The following is a 16,534-nucleotide window of genomic DNA, read 5'->3' on the forward strand; positions in this document are numbered from 1 at the left end:
AAATAATTCAGAATTAGGTCCTCTTAGTTTGTTAATGATTGTATGTTAGTCCTTAGAGTTTGTGGTTATTAACCATTCAGTCCTTGTGTAATTGACTCTTAAAATACGACACACTGTGAGAGTGTGTGTGTAATAACAAAATATTCATTCTCCCTCTCTCTGATTAGTTTCTTCTGTTAATTGCGTTATTTCTTCCTCTCTCTCTCTCTCTGTTCCTGAGTGTGTGTATCAATGGTGTTGTGTAGCCATTGAACTCTGAGCACTCAATTTGAGGTTTTTGTTTCTTCTTCATTCCTAAAGATCTAACAAATTTTTGGGAACATTGGCAGCTGATTGCAACCTATTTCCAATTGATTATGAAAGGTAAATTGGGAAAACAGGCATACCAAAAATTTACTTTAAGGATTGCATTGATAAATGATCAAGGTATAAGATTTATGCATACATAACTTATACTCTATTAAATTTCATGCTTATACATAATGTGAATTTCATACTGAGAAATGCTTTTTTTTTTTGAAGACCCGATTTTCTTTTAGGACTACTGAAGGCATTGCGAGAAGATATTGCAAAATTAGCATGGGAAAGAAATGAGCTGCAAAAAGACAGAGTTTGTGGGCACCAGTGAGTAATTCAGCCTTGAGTAGAGAGGAAATCATAAGTGATGTGTCGAATGGTATAGATAAAGATTAGTGGGGTCGTTTTATTCAATATCGTCTTAAACAATCAACACAGGTGCAGTTCCTACTAATATATTCTAGAACAGTGGACTTTGACTATCAAGTTTGAGCTTTTCTTCATCTGGTGCTACTTCATCTTCTTCTAGGCAGTGGCAAGAGAAGCTTACCAATTTAGAGAATGCATTTAAGGCCTACATGATAATGAAGAAAGGAAAGATCCCTGAAGAAATGGATCAATTCTTTGCTCCTGAATCACATGTATGTGATTTTAAATTCTTAAGCTTTATTTATGATTTTAGTTTGGCATGCTTGTTTGAATGGAACTGCACTGAGTCCCTCCCTCCCTCCCTCCCCCTCTCTCTCTCTCTCTCTCTCTCTCTCTCTCTCAAGAGTAACGCCTTATCATTTTTCTCTACTTCTGTTTTGACACAACAGGGTGGGGTCCAGTCCAGAGCCAATTCTGAATTTCCAAACAACCACTAATTTGCGGTTGTTCAAGATAGTGAGTAACTTTTGGCATTTAAATGCTTGTTTTTTCTCAAAATTAACATGCACTATTTTTCCTTTGTTGTGGTTTCACTATTTTAGCAAACTAACATCAGTCTTGAAGCATCACTCAAATAGTCAAATCCAATATGCATATTTTTATAGCATCATTTCCCTCTAACATGCATATTTGAGCATGACTACAAAATACTATTTTTTATATTCTTTTATGTTTATAAGTATTTTTATCATCTACTAAATATTTAAATTTATAATTTCAGGTAAATGATATTGGAAGTACATCCGACATACATTCGAATGAAAGCGGATCATACAATGCTAGCAACATGTAGTGCTATTTCATTTAGTGTTTTGTATTTTGGATATTGCAACTTTAAGTTTCTCACTATGGATGTTTGGATTTGAATCTTTAAACTATATCACATTATATTAGTTATTTGCAATAGAGCTTTATACATTCATGTTATGTGCATTTAAATATTCAATAATTGTGTATTAAAGAGGTAAATAATATTGTATGTAGATATTTTTTATGACTGGCTCATATTGAAGATGGTTAAATAAAACATAAAAAGGAAAAAAGAAGACTACTTAGGATGTTTAGAAAACCTCTTTAAATAGTTAATAAGTAAACTCAACAATTAAATGAGGTAGCACCCAACAAGTATTGCAAGCCAACATGTCAGAGATGGCAAGCCATCGAACGACCTGCTGCCAAACTCTGAGGGCAAAAGGACAAGACAGTAACATATGTTGACTACTTTCAGCAACCACAAGACAAAAAGGACAGCCCACATCTTATGGATTGGCAATTATATGCCTACGAAATAAATTATAACGCGTCTGAATACGATCGAGTGGCAGCCGCCAGACAAAGGCTCTCACATTCGAAGCAGCCCAAATGGATTTAAAAATATTGTCCTGCACCTCCAAGCCATGTACCTGCAAAACAAGGTACGCTGAGTTAACGGTATAAATTCCTTCCTCCCCTGGAACCCACACCCACTTGTCTCTCCTTCCTTCAATCAAATTACCACCATTCAGAACTGAAATTAAGTCCTGATACCAAGCAACCTCTCTCCCTTGCAAATCCCTTCTCCAAGCCAATTTCCACCTACAAGGACCCCCATCCCACTCACTCACCTCCTTTACAATACTGTATTTATTTTTGGACAAATTATAGAGCCGCTGAAACCTTCCGGACAATGGTCCAGATCCTAACCAATCCTCAGAATAGAACACAGTTTGATCCCCATCTCCCAACACCTTTCCCACATTAGAACTGAACCAATCTAAATTATCAGCGGAGCAAGTTGACATGACATCCTGCCACCAAGGTCAAGCACAATGAAACTGATCTAACTGTGCTTTAATCACTCTACACCAAAGGCTATTTGTTTCATTCATATAACGCTACCTCCACTTCCCAATAAGAGCTATGTTGAAAGAAAAAAGCTCTTTGATTCCAAGACCACCATTCTCCTTTGATTTGCATACATCTGTCCAACTTACCCACACAATTTTGTGTTTCTCCTCTGAACCGCCCATAGGAAATCACGCATGAGGCTAGTACAGAGCTTCCCAACACCAACAAGCAGCTTGAAAAACGAAAGGTAAAATAATGGAAGAGCATAAAGAACACTCTGAATAAGACAGATTATGCCCCCAAAAGATATCGTCTTTTGTTTCCACTTAGATAACTTTCTTCTGAATTTATGGATAACAGGTTCCCATAACCGAGCTTCTCGTGGCCTCCCACCATGGAACACCTAGGTACACAAAAAGGGAGAGTCATCAACTTACAATTTACCACTTCCCATCCCAAAATTGAACCCCACGAAACTGCCCTTGCCCATAGCTTGGAAAAAGAGTCTATTGAGACCTTATGCTATTATTAAAAAAAGAAAAGGGGCCAACGGATCACCTTGACGAAGACCTTTTCCCATTTTAAATTCACCACAAGGACTGCCATTCACCCAAGACAGATATAGAGGCCGACTCTAAGCAACTTTTGATGCAAAGAATCCACTTTTGGCTGAATCCCATCCGCCCCATCATGTAGATCAAGAAGTCACATCTCACAGAATCATATGCTTTCTCGTAATCCACTTTGAAGAGGACCGTTGACTTTCTACCCCGCTTAGCAACACTAATGGTCTCATTCACAATCACCATGCCGTCAAGCATATTCCTCCCTCCTAAAAAAGCAAACTGATGGTCTCATTCTGTTTGTTTGTTTCATCGTGGGTGGGTGCAGAGGGTTGGGTGCGTAATGTGTTTTTGTTGGGTGGTAGGATTTGTAAGTGTGGGATTTGCTTTGTTAGTTTTTGGTATTTGTAGGGTTGTATCCATTGTTGTCAATCTCTAGAGATATCTCTTAATCTCTTACGAGATTACGATATCACTTATAAAAAACAAGACTAGCGAAGGGTAATAACTGTTTTTTCAAATCTCGGCGGATATCTCGAGATATCTCTTAATCTGGTGTAATATCACTCCTCTTTGTCATTAATTCCACTAAACTCTTTCGTTCTTTCCACTTCAATCTGATGATGAATGGATAACTTAAAAGGTAGATCTAGAGGAGAATGAGATTGATAGTGATGATGATACTGTGGATGTCATTGAATTAGTTCTAGACAACAGTGAGAATTTGGTCCTTGATCCTAATGTTGGAGGGTTTATGTATATCTCATATGAGGAAGAACTTGATGGTGATGATGGAGATGATGATTCTAGTGGTTCTGAATTTGATGGTGTTGTAGGATTTTAAATTTGGATGACTATTGACTTATTTGTTCTTGTTTTAAGTTTATCCTAACCTGTATTGATATTTTGTTAACTTGTTATGACTTATTACCTCAGATTTGGATATTTGGTAATTTTATGCTTGGTTTTAATTGTGATTGTTGGATAATTTAGATAATTTTTAGTACTATTAGTGTGACTTAATCATTACTATAGTTTTGAAAATATTATTTTTGCACGAGGCAATCTCTTACGAGATTAGGTAATCTCTAAAGATTGACAACCATGGTTGTATCTGATACATTGCCATTGTTTAATTCCTAATGGGTAGCTGCAATGGGTTGCCTTTTCTTTTTTCTTCTCCCCTTTCTTCATGTATTAGGGGTTGAGTACCTTTTGTACTCTCTTTAATGCATTTCTTTGCCTATCAAAAAAAATGTCCCTAGAATAAAATCTAGTAGCCAAGGGAGGTTTAAAACTGTAAATAATCTTACATTTAAGGGAGATTGAAAACTCCTGTTAAAAAAAGCTTGCGGATCGCGGGGGTTGAAAACCCCCACTAAATGCAAAAAAAAAGCCCCACAAATAACTTTTTTTTTTGTAGTGTCATACAACAAGGTTACAGAAAAATCAGTAGCAAAACTCATGGTTTGCCTCAACTTCATGACCACCATGAAAATCAAGGAGGAGAAAATTCGAATTTCTCTCTTCCTGCCTTCCTTCTCAGTTCTGGGTCCTTAAAGCTTCACAAAAGCTCAAAAGGTTCATAAACTTATTTTTAACAATCCAGAAATTCACCATACGCATCCACAAGCACAAATTTCAGTTTCATATACATGTATAAACTTGGATTTGTTTAATTCGAAAAAGAAAGATTAGATCCAAGGCTTGAAAATATGTTTTTCATGTCCCAAATCATTAAAATAAGATAAGGTTTGAGTTTAGGAAGGAACAATTAATAATTTCTTGATTCCAAAAACAAAAAAAGAAAAAAGTTGTTTTCATTTGCTATCCCTTCTTTTCAAAACTTTTTATCTCCCCGATCTGTATTTTTGTGTGAATGTTGAAATTTGTAAGAGGATATTGTAAGTGAATGCAATTTCCAGTTGACAAAAACTGGTTCACTAAATCTGTTGAAAACAAATTGATTAGAGGGGGGAAGGCAGCGAAAGTGACCAATGTTGCTGTATTTGGCCACACAAAAATTGGTCACTGTCTATTTGGTTGTGCACTTACTACGTGATTTGGCAACACTCATAAGTCATAATTGATATATTTTGTCACAATCACTCAAGAAATAGACCAAGCTACTGGACATATATAATGTAACGGTACCACATTATATTATCCAAAAATTAGGTGTTATTACCCAACTGAGAATTTTCTCAGGATTGATTCAAAATGCAATGCCTTCAACTATCTTTTTTGCTTGAAAATAAAGGGCAATGGCCTAACAACAAGGACATGCAAGATAAATTGGTATGAATTGTATGAATTAATTTCTGTACACAATAAATTGTGACTTCATTATTTAATTGACTCAACTAGCAAAACAGAAATCCAACGGGTGCCAATTGTATTGGTAAAAAGTGGTTATTTGAATCTTTAGGTTGAGAGTTCGATTCTTAGGAGTCGCATTCTTGGGGAGACCCTTGGCCTTCATCACGGTGTTGAAATTACGAGAGCAATTTAACACTCAAAAGTAAACTAGGATCCTGAGTTCTTACTGTTGGACACAAATCCCGAACCTGATGTACTGTTTAATAGAAATCAAACATCTACCACTTAAACAAAAGAATGAGAGTCTCCATTAACCCTCCTTAGGATAGATGAATAAATTTGAATTCGTGGTAATATGTTACAAGAACTGACGAAATGGAACACCAAAGTTCTTTCAGGTAGCAAACCAAACTAACAATAGCATGATCCACTGGATTTACAGTTACAAAACAACCTTCTGCTAACAAAACCAAAACTATCGTCGTCATCCTACCAAGTAACATAAAAGATGCTGCCGCATAAATCGCTACAGGCTCAATTATATACATACTCGTGTGTGTCCCTTAGACAACTGAAAATTTGCAAGAATTTAACGACTCGATTTCTTCCAACAACGCAGCTAGCTCATTTATCTGGATTGGAAGTTCAGTACCTTGATGCATACGGCAAATACAAAGGCAAAGAAGCAAGTGAAAAGGACCAAAACTGCAGCAACTGGACCCATGAAGTCAGATTTAAACCCATAATGGTCTTCAATATATTCCTTGACAGTGAAATTCTGAGTACTTCCAGCCACAAAGATGGGATCTGTTACATCTCTATATTGGGAAACGATTAATCCATACACTGTCCATGCGACCGGGCAGATCCAGTAGTACCATATCCACCATCCGGGAATTTTCTGAAATGCCAAAGTTTGTAGGTAATTAGCTAAGATCATATAACATTCATTCTAATAGAACTATTAATTAACCAAACTAGAAGGGTATACTCACAGGTTTTGGAATAAAGAAGCCAGAGAAGAGGTTGAAGAGTCCGTAGAACGCTGCTGCGAAGATTGATGCCACTTGGTGATTTGGTGTGATGGACACGGTCATCATACCGTAATATGTGAAGTACAGGAAGGAGAAGAAGCTGACAAAGAAGAACCAGAAGAACTTCTCCACTTTCCACTCGAAGCTCACCATAGCATACACAATGAGTGAGTAAAACACAGTTTGGGCAAACACATATGGTATTTCGGTGAAAACCTGCAATTGACAATGTATTGAAATGGCGTAAGGTATCATAGCAAGCAACATGTATAGTTTTGTGAAGTAAATAGATCAACCCTCTAACCTGTGCTATAGCATAAGGCAGAGGACCATACATTCCAGCAGCCCTTTCTCTATAGAATACAGTTCTTTCAATGGCCACAACTGGTTGAACCGTTTGGCAGTTGTTAATTCCAATAAAAATAACAGCAGCATACAATGCTCCTATGACCATGTTCAAGTCAGTTGAGCTCTCCCTAAACATCATGAAAAAGAAATTAGCTGAAATCCAGAACTAATGGTTGGAGAGTAAAAGTTGGATTAATCAAAGGAAGCAGTTCTCACCTGTTTTTGCCAATTTTCCAGAAAACCGAACCTATCATGACGGCAGCTAGCAAGGTGAAAGAAAACCTGACTAGGTTATAATCAGGACTCCTCCAGTACGTCAGCCACTGCTTCCACAGACATGATTTAAACTGCCCCAATGTGGATTGGGAGTACTTAGTGGGAAAGTACAAATCATTGGCTCCTGGCGGGGGCACACTTAACTCCTTCACAAGAGCTTTGTTTCGCCTGATGAATAAGCAAATGTGTTAGTTAGCTGAAAGCTGATGTTCTAATTGAGAAAAGGTGTTATAATGGTTTGTTGACTTACTGAGCCAAAGCTGATGTTTTGTAGTACTCAGCAAAGTCCATTCCAAGCCGGACTTCAGCAGCGACAGAACTGACTTCAAGCATCCATGTTGCTGGGTTGTACATCTCCTTGATTTTTGGTACCCCTGGAATTTCCTCAAAGTATTCTACAATCTTGTGTGAATTCCGACCTAAAGGTCCGGCGTAGATCAGTTGCCCTCCTCTTTTCATCAACACGAGCTAGCGCAAAAAGAGATGTTTTATTAAGTAGCAAAGAAAAGATATAAGAGAATCATAGTATAAGAGAAACTATATCCATACTCAGATTAGGAAATATATGTTATATGTAATTAGGAAACACATGACACAAGGTTTTGGTACCTCATCGAAGGCTTCAAAGATATCAATGCTAGGCTGGTGAATTGTGCAAACAACGGTTCTTCCAGTGTCCACAGTGTTTCTGACAGCCCTCATAACAATAGCTGCTGCTCTAGCATCTAGACCTGAAGTTGGTTCATCCATGAAAATGATTGAAGGATTAGCAACAAGCTCAACAGCGATTGTCAGCCTCTTTCTCTGTTCGGTTGACAACCCTGTAACTCCTGGAAGCCCCACAATGGCATCCTTGAGATTCCCAAGCTCTACCAAATCCATCACTTGATCCACAAATTGCTGAAAAGATGAAATAGTTGAAACATGTTATTCCACCCTTCTTCTATGTACCTTTATTGAGAGAAGGAATAACAAATATATTGCTGAGTACTTACTATCTTTTCCTCACTACTGACTTCTTTTGGTAACCTAAGGAATGCAGAGTAAAGCAATGATTCTCTGATAGTAACTTGGGGTGAGTGAATATCAGTTTGTTCACAATAACCAGAAACTCTTGCAAAGGTTTCTTGGTTCTTAGGGAACCCAGAGATTCTAACATCTCCTTCAATGTAGCCACCGGTCTTCCTTCCAGCTAAAACGTCCATTAGTGTTGTCTTCCCAGCTCCACTAACTCCCATCAGTGCAGTAAGAACTCCAGGCCTAAAGGAACTGGTCACTTCCCTAAGAAGTTGTAGCCTATCTTCTGCCACCCCTTGGGCTTTCATTTCCTGTCAAACTCAACAAAGTTAGGACTGCCTTCACCATGCATTGTTATTTGTTAATGGGGTAGGTTATAAAGATATACTGAACAAGTGATGGGATAGGGATCCTTACTGCAGGCATGTCCACGAAGTAATTAACAGAGTCAAAGGACATTGCAAGTGGTTGAAAAGGGAGAACCATTCCTCTTCTTGGGGCACCTTCAGCGCCTGATCCATTATTAGCTTGGCTACTCATTCTCTGCATTGCTACTTCTCCTGAAATCATTCATGCACAAGACAAAAGTATAATCAGAATCACTCAAGAACATACATTTAGCTAAACCATCAAGGGTTAATGTTTTCTGCTTTGTTACTTACTTGAATTGTTTCCATCAGCAGTAGATAGTGATCGGAGTACTGACTCTCTCTTGGACTGAGGCCTTACTAGTCTTGGTTGTTCATTGGTGTCTCCTTCAAGCTCCATTTCACTTGCATCTTCTTCAGATATAATTGCTTGTTTCTTTTCAAGAGCTAGTACAACAAACAAAAAAAGGACAAAAACTTATTATGACAGAAAGAGAAAGAAGTAACTCATTTAAAGATTGATCAGAATGCCAGCTCTTACGATTAAGGTACATAAGCGCAAGGGTGAAGAGAACGTTGTACAAAATGATCCAACCCACAAGAGCTGCGGAACCTATCCAGAACCATCCCTTTGAATCATAAACATCGAAGTTCGACAATACTTTCAGACCCAATGTGGTAGTTTTATCTGAAGAGCTCTGCAGATAAGGACAATTTCAAGTCAGAAACTCAACAAGTTTCTTCTTCTAAAGTGAGCTATTCATTTTTCATCTGCTAAACAAAAAAAACTCATGCAATTTACCTGTGGATGCATCCATCTTGGAGCTAACATTTCATTCACAGTCAAGGCATTGAAAGCATATGACAATGGTGAAACCCAGTAGGCCCACACCCACCAGTCAGGAATTTCACCTGTAACCATTAAGCATCAATGTGAGCACAACATTCTCCCAAAAGATGCAATTTTGGAGTCAATTTTCAAATGCTTTTACTTCAGAAATTATAATTGTTACTCACGTTTGGGAAGGAGGAAACCTCCTAGTAGAAAAACGAGAAGAAGCATGAGTGCTCCTCCAGTATTAGCAATGATCATTGTCCTGCAAACTCCAGAAATGACCCTAAACATCCCAGCTGCCATTTGTTGGATAAGAAACACCACCAACAGTTGCTTGAAGAACCTAAAAGATGGAACGTTCGCCAAAATGCCAACTTAGTAATTATGAACATATCAGCTAATATCATTATCATAACATCTTATCTTCTTTAGAATCTATTATATCATCTAAGAGCATGTTTGAATTCTCTTATTTTGAGGTTGGTTACCTGCTAGCTTCAGGTGCAAATCCTATTGTGTAGTAGGTAACAAGCACCCAAACAAGAGACTCAAACACAGAAATGGGGATCTTCAACAGGAAGTTAGGAAGCGTGTAAGTCCAAGCAGGGTGGAAAAGGTGATCCCTGTGTTTGTAAAACACAGGAAGCCTCTGAATGGTGAGTGCAAGCTCAGCAAAACCATTGAACATGTTCATGCAAGTGCTGAACAAGAGTGCACCAACGTAGAGTGAGGCATTCCCTTCATTATCCTGTTTCATCTCAGTCCTCAAGAACAGCGTCGCGGAGATCAAGGCGATGATGCAGATTTGCACCGTCTTGAAAATGTAGACAAAAGAGTTCCTCTGGATCAGAAGCCACTCCTTGTCCCAACATGCTTTGAGAAGATCCTTTGTGGGCACAGAGTTTTTGGTGTAAACTAGTGATGCTTTGTGTGCATTTGACTTGTCAAATGGGACAGATAACTCGTTCTCAAGCTGAACACCAACGTGGAATCGCTTGAACCTGTTTGCAAATTCTGACACTGGAACGTAACGGTATGGTTTGTTCTTGTCTGCCCAGTATTGTTCTTGATCCTTCCTTGAAGTAACCTGTTCAAAATGGGATTGGTTTGCAAATTAATTTTTATATTTTAAAGCAGGCTTAAAAGCACATTTGGTCCCTCACTTAATGTAAATATGCAATGGAAGTCCCTCACCTAAAACTAACACTTAGTGACTACGTGGCATTTTTTAATATTATTTTAATTAACAAAATTTATTAAAAAATTTAAGAAAAATAAAACCCCTTGAATAGTTATCTTCTTCCTCTGTCATGTTATTTTTGAAGTTTAGGGACTCTCATTAAGTGGGGATCAAATATGCTTTTATAAACAATATATATTAAGTGTTTGTAGTAAAATGTGGTGGACCAGCTTTAACATGGTCCGCCAAGGGTGCGTGTGGTGGTGATTGTGATGATCGTATTCATACCTCTTGTAAGAAATCAGCGGTTCCCTTTCTTTCAGGGCAGCGGAAGCCACAAGATTCAAAGAATTCGACAATGTGCTCACGTGGGCCCTGGTAAACGACTTGGCCCTCGGATATGAGAACGATGTCATCAAAGAGATTAAATGTCTCAGGAGCCGGTTGGAGAAGGGACATCAAGATGGTTCCTTCAGTGAGGTGCACAATCTGCTGCAAGCATTTCACAATTTGAAATGTTGTGGAACTATCAAGACCCGTTGATATCTCATCCATAAACAATGTCTTTGTGGGCCCCACGATCATCTCTCCTGTATTAAATCGAAACCATTTTCATGTAAGAAATAATTAAAATGATAATCTAAATTGAATATATGTAAATCATGCATGAATAAGGTATTGAGGATTTTGAATTATTTAAATAAGATATTTTTTTAGAAATCAAGTTTTTTTTAAAAAAACTGGATAATATATTAAGAAAAAGTTAAGTGATCATAGAGGCAATTACATCAAACGCAACAAGAGAAACACAGTTTGGGGAAACCTCTTCAATCCAAACCAAATTGGAATATTTTGAAGAGTTCTTTAAAAAAAGGTGAATTTCTTTTAACTATTTTCTTGGAGTACCAAGGTAGGTGAATAGAACTAATAGTTTCAAGGATAAGAACATGACATTTGTCGATAAAAGCCCATGTGGTCCCAATTATCTTAATCTTTAGGAAAACTAGAGTTTTTTACATGTGCGTTGCACAACGAAATTTACTATTGTGTATATAAAATATCAATCAGTATTATGATTATGAAAAAGTTGAGATACTAAGAATGAAAACAATCATAATAAGAATGAAGATATTTTAAAAATATAAATTGTAAAACTCAAATGTAGTGTTATGTAATCATACACCCATTTGTCAAATATAAAGATTCCAAAAAATAAATGAATCAATTGGTAAAAAAAATTATTTATGCACATGTGAGGTATAAAAGATTTTTGCTTAGCAAGACGAAAATACGTATATTAGGATCTATTATGTTTTATTTGTTTTTCCAGACTCCACTTGTTGTGAAAATATTAATCATAATTAAAAAAAACTAAAATAAATGTTATTAGATAATTAGAGTAAATATTTTAAAATTTTAATGTTTTATATTCTTGGTACAACATATTTTCACTATCTAATTTTTATAAGCCTTTTTATAATCTTATATATTTGTATTTTTCTTTTGAATTATGATAAAAGTGCTGAAATTATTGAATTTTTTTCTATTAGTTCTTACATGAAAATATTTTTACGTAAAATGCTTCTTCCCGTGTAATCTTTTAATATATGTTGATTGATTTTCTCCCCATGTGACATACTTTCAGTATCAAATTTTAATTATTTTATATACATTTACTCATTAAAAAGATTAAAAATTATTAAAAGAGTACTGAAATTATAATAATTTATTAATTTCAATATGAAAGTATTAACATGTAAAATATTCATCCTAAATGAGCTTTTTACCCTTAACTTGAAAATAAATAAATATAGTCTATATTAGTTCAAAAAAAATTATAGTCTATATTATGTACTTCCTCCGTTCCTATTTATAAGAACCAAATAGTAAGTGTCCTTGGTCCTTTTTATAAGAACCAACTTGGAGTTTGTGGAAAATTAATTATTTTTGGGCAAGAATGTCTTTATTTAATTGAATTTCTCTCTCTCTTTTCACTTGCTATAGCATTAATGATGCATAAAAATTAAGAATAATGGGTAGAGGGTAACTTTGGAAAGTTGATATAAATTAAAAATAAATTTAATGCAATTATCTAGATTAGCTAAATTTCTTAAAGGGTGTGAAGTGATTGCTTGGTTCTTATATTAAGGAACGAAGGGAGGGAGTAAATAAGTAAGACAGTAAATATTCTCTTATTCTCGAATGACATAATTTCACCATAACTATTTTCTTGGAGGTACCAAGGTAGGTGAATAGGATTAATAATTTCAAGGATGAGAACATGACATTTGTCGATAAAAGCCCATGTGGCCCATGTGATCCCAATTATCTTAATCTTTAGAAAAATGTTTTATGTCTGGATGCATGTCTTGTTTACAACTTGCACTTGCAGCAGGCATTGAATGGTTTTACTAATAAAACTCAAACATGATGGCAAGTGTTGGAATTGAAAACTAACAAATCATATAGAAGACATTGTATATAATTTGGAGCCAGATAATCGAGAAAAAAAATTATTGAGTTTTTGTCTCTTCTGACCTGTGGTCACACGCTTCTTTTGGCCACCAGATACACCTCTGTGCATTTCATCTCCCACTATGGTGTCCTTGCAAATATCAAGCCCCAATATCTGTTTCATAAACAAGGAACAAGATTGGTTTGTTAGAACATGATCAAACACAGTGATTAGAAATAATAAAGAAGTTCAATGTAAACTAACTAAATTATGAGGGTAGTTTTGGTAATCCATATAGGAATGTGTAATACTCCAACTAGGATCTACTTTAGTGAAAAGCATTCAAGCATTGGGGTTAGGTTAGTGGAAATCTTTTACAAGGAAAACATATCTTAATGGTGGGTGTATATCCAAATTGATCAGAAAGTCATAAAGTGAAACTTAACTACCTAATTTGTTATCCCCACACCATTCCTTTCCAGGTGAAACAGAAATGTTTGGAGAAAAGGAAATAACTTACTTTAAGAGTATAGTCAGTAATGAGACTGCTTTCTGTTCCTTTCAGTGCAGTAGCCTACAAAGCATGAAACAAGTGTCAATACTTTCATCTCATCATCTGTTTCATGTATTAACAAGAATTGAGGTGATTATTACATGGAATTGGAAAATCAATGAAAATACCTTCATGAAAAGGTCAAGTTCTGCCTCAGGGAATATACCAGCTTCCTTTTCCCTTCTACCAAGCTCACTCAGCAAATCTTTTGTAACATAATTTAAAAGCAAAATAAAACAGTTAGAAAATTGTTTAAAACAAAAAAAGGGAAAGTGTGTTTAAGAGAAAAGGTTGATTCAATTCAATTACCATATCTAGTCCCAACCCCTTGGCATCTAGCTGAGAAATCCAGGGTTTCTTTCACAGTCATTTCTCCAACATGAACATCGTTTTGGCTGATGTATGCTGCAGTCTTTCTTGGAACAAATTCATTAAGCTTGTGCCCATTATAAGTGATTTCTCCTGTTACCTGTTTCATTAAAACCAAAAGTACATTAATTTTTCATCACTATGATAATTATTCCGTAAATGTTAATAAATAACAATCTTTATCAAAGACAGATTTTTCAAGAAAATGATGGGGTTGGTGTCTACCCTCAATTCATGATCCAATTTTCCAGCCAATGCTAACAAAAGTGTCGTTTTCCCTGAAGAAGGTGGACCTAGCAAAAGGGCCATCCTGACAATACAAAAAGGGTTATAAAATGAAAATATGCCTACAAAAGTCAAGCCTATGAAAATTTTTGCTAAAGATTGTTCCATTCCAACCACTATGGAATTTGGATAAGAATTGTTTGTTGTAGTACCTCCCAGGTTTTACAATGCCAGAGACATTCTTAAGAACTGTGAGCTTTGTTCTCTTCGTAGTACTAATCCCACAGGCGCCGAGAAGTGATTCTACAATGTTCAATGCGGAGTTTGGTAGTGTTGGCAAAGCTCTGCCGCCAACATAGGAATCAGCCTCAATAGTCAAATTCTTGAACCTCACTTCCACAGTTGGAAGTCTGATCCCAACTCTGCAAAATTGGAAGAAAATGCATTAGATAACACGTTTAATAGCACATGCTTTCAAAGAAAAATTAAGCATATTGTCATGTTTCCAAAGAAAAATGAGCACATCTGCCCATGCTATTTCTAAGTAACATAATCAGAGCAATTGAACCATGTTACTAATAGCACTAATTTCTTCTGTCAAAAAATTTATTGCAGAAGCTTCTCTCACCTTACCACAACAATCTCAACCATCCAAGTATTAGGTATGCAGTAACCACCAACCACTAAGCTATTGACAAAAAAAAATGTGTTGGGTATGCTTTTAATTTTTTGCCTACCCAGTTTTCCCAAAGTTAAACCTAACCCTTGATTTTCAAAGGTAAAGGAAAGTAGCTTTCAAAATGTCTGTTAATTAAGTCTAAATTACATCTGTCATTATATTCATACCCAGGAAACAGAACAAGGGTAGCCCCAGGTTCTCTCACCTTGAGCAAATAACAAAGGCGAATCCAATATAGTAATATGAAGAAATTAAATTATGAAAAGGCAAAATGCAGATCCAAAACATCTAAAAATAAATATATTTTTGAAAAGTGTGAAACTCACTTGTCAGTTCTGTTTCTAAACTTTCTGAGAAACTTTTCATTATCTTCTTCAGCAACCTTGAAGATTTGGTCAATGATCTGTTGCCTATCATTCATATCAAGCTTTGTGACATCAACTTCCTTGTGCTGCATCCTGTTTCCTCCACCACCACCTTGAGGCAGATCACCACCCTCAGCAATGGTTTGGATGATACTCGTTCTAAGCCTGTCATAGGTGGGTAGTTTCTCAATGGCAGCCCATTTGAGAGCTTCTTCATCTTCATCAACATTAGAAGACCTGCGAGAGTATCTTCCACTCGCAAACACTTCCTCCATTCTCCAGCTTGACCTGCTCAAGCTCCTGCTAATGCTCCTGCTTAAATTCCCATCCATCATCTTGCCTCACCTTCTTCTGAAAAATGGATCCAGCACCAGCCAGAACTAGTGAAAGAAACTAAGTTACGTTAGTTAAGAACAAAATAAGCAGTGTTTTCAATTTTCATAGACCAGCTCGCTCGACGCATTTCCAGCAAGCTGAAACGCGGTCATGTTTGACTACCACTATTTTCAGTTAATCATGGACTTTTATTCTGACTACTCACTTCATCTAGTTGCTTTCAATGGAACTTTTTTTTTTTTTTTTTTTGAAAGTGCTTTCAATGGAACTTATACTTTATTTATTATAATTATAATTATTCACATCATGAGGGGCCGCCCTATCTGTCACGGATTATATAAATATTATTAATAACAGATTTAGATTTCGAACACAGACATTAATTTTTTTTTTTTTTTAAACTGAACACAGACATTATTATATATACTTCTAAGTTGTTTAAGGTTATGTGTGGATGTTAAAAATTCATTATTTATTTAATGTGTATTTTAATTGAAAAAAATCTATTGAAAGTTGAGTTATATTAAAGAGATAAATGTAATTATTAGTTAAGTTTATTGTGAGAATTGTGATAGATAAAAATTGAAGGTGGTTGGTGAGTGATATAATATTAAGTGAGGGTAAGATATAGAAGAAAGAAAATCAGAGAATGTGAAAGAAAATAGTGCCCATTAGGGTGGACATCTTTTTTTTTGTTCCACCGGTGCACCAAGCTTAGACACCGTTAGATCAAAGAATCTTAGAATATTCTTGAATTTAATGGTCAGGATTGAATGCAGGATGAAAGGGCCAAAATGTTGACAACCCCTAGCATCTTCTCCCTGCTTCTCCTCTGGTTCAATGTCAACGAGATCAGAGACATGAATTGCCATGAATCCATCTTTAAGTCATGTGCTTCTTCTGCCAAGAAGATCAATCTTTCTTTCTGATATATTTCAATTATCTACTTTTGTTTCTTTCATGCAACATCACACACACATAACCCACATACCCACCAAGAAAAAACTCAAATCTTTTAGGGTCCGTTTAGTGCGACGTATAGTATAAGGCCTAATAGAA

General features: G+C 36.1%; 1 protein-coding gene and 1 long non-coding RNA gene across 2 annotated transcripts; one reads left to right on the forward strand and one right to left on the reverse strand.

Moving 5' to 3' along the window:
- The first annotated feature begins 1,801 nt into the window (after window positions 1-1,801).
- On the forward strand, window positions 1,802-3,724 carry LOC130724557 (uncharacterized). Its single transcript, XR_009014568.1, has 2 exons — window positions 1,802-2,800; window positions 2,914-3,724. It is a non-coding gene; the product is annotated as an uncharacterized LOC130724557 (long non-coding RNA).
- Window positions 3,725-5,720: 1,996 nt separating this feature from the next.
- Window positions 5,721-15,658, reverse strand: LOC130724556 (ABC transporter G family member 36-like). Its single transcript, XM_057575822.1, has 21 exons — window positions 15,101-15,658; window positions 14,308-14,517; window positions 14,096-14,180; window positions 13,811-13,970; window positions 13,630-13,706; window positions 13,469-13,522; window positions 13,032-13,122; window positions 10,782-11,083; window positions 9,802-10,400; window positions 9,496-9,656; window positions 9,281-9,390; window positions 9,020-9,176; window positions 8,773-8,925; window positions 8,528-8,670; window positions 8,089-8,421; window positions 7,703-7,993; window positions 7,344-7,561; window positions 7,034-7,261; window positions 6,774-6,945; window positions 6,431-6,685; window positions 5,721-6,336 (listed from the first exon to the last, which is right to left on the reverse strand). Exons 1-21 carry the CDS (start codon window positions 15,472-15,474, stop codon window positions 6,064-6,066), a joined length of 4,446 nt encoding a protein of 1,481 aa, XP_057431805.1. The 5' UTR covers window positions 15,475-15,658; the 3' UTR covers window positions 5,721-6,063.
- Window positions 15,659-16,534: the final 876 nt, after the last annotated feature.

This window comes from Lotus japonicus, chromosome 6 (assembly GCF_012489685.1).
Source record: "Lotus japonicus ecotype B-129 chromosome 6, LjGifu_v1.2".
NCBI lineage: Eukaryota > Viridiplantae > Streptophyta > Magnoliopsida > Fabales > Fabaceae > Lotus > Lotus japonicus.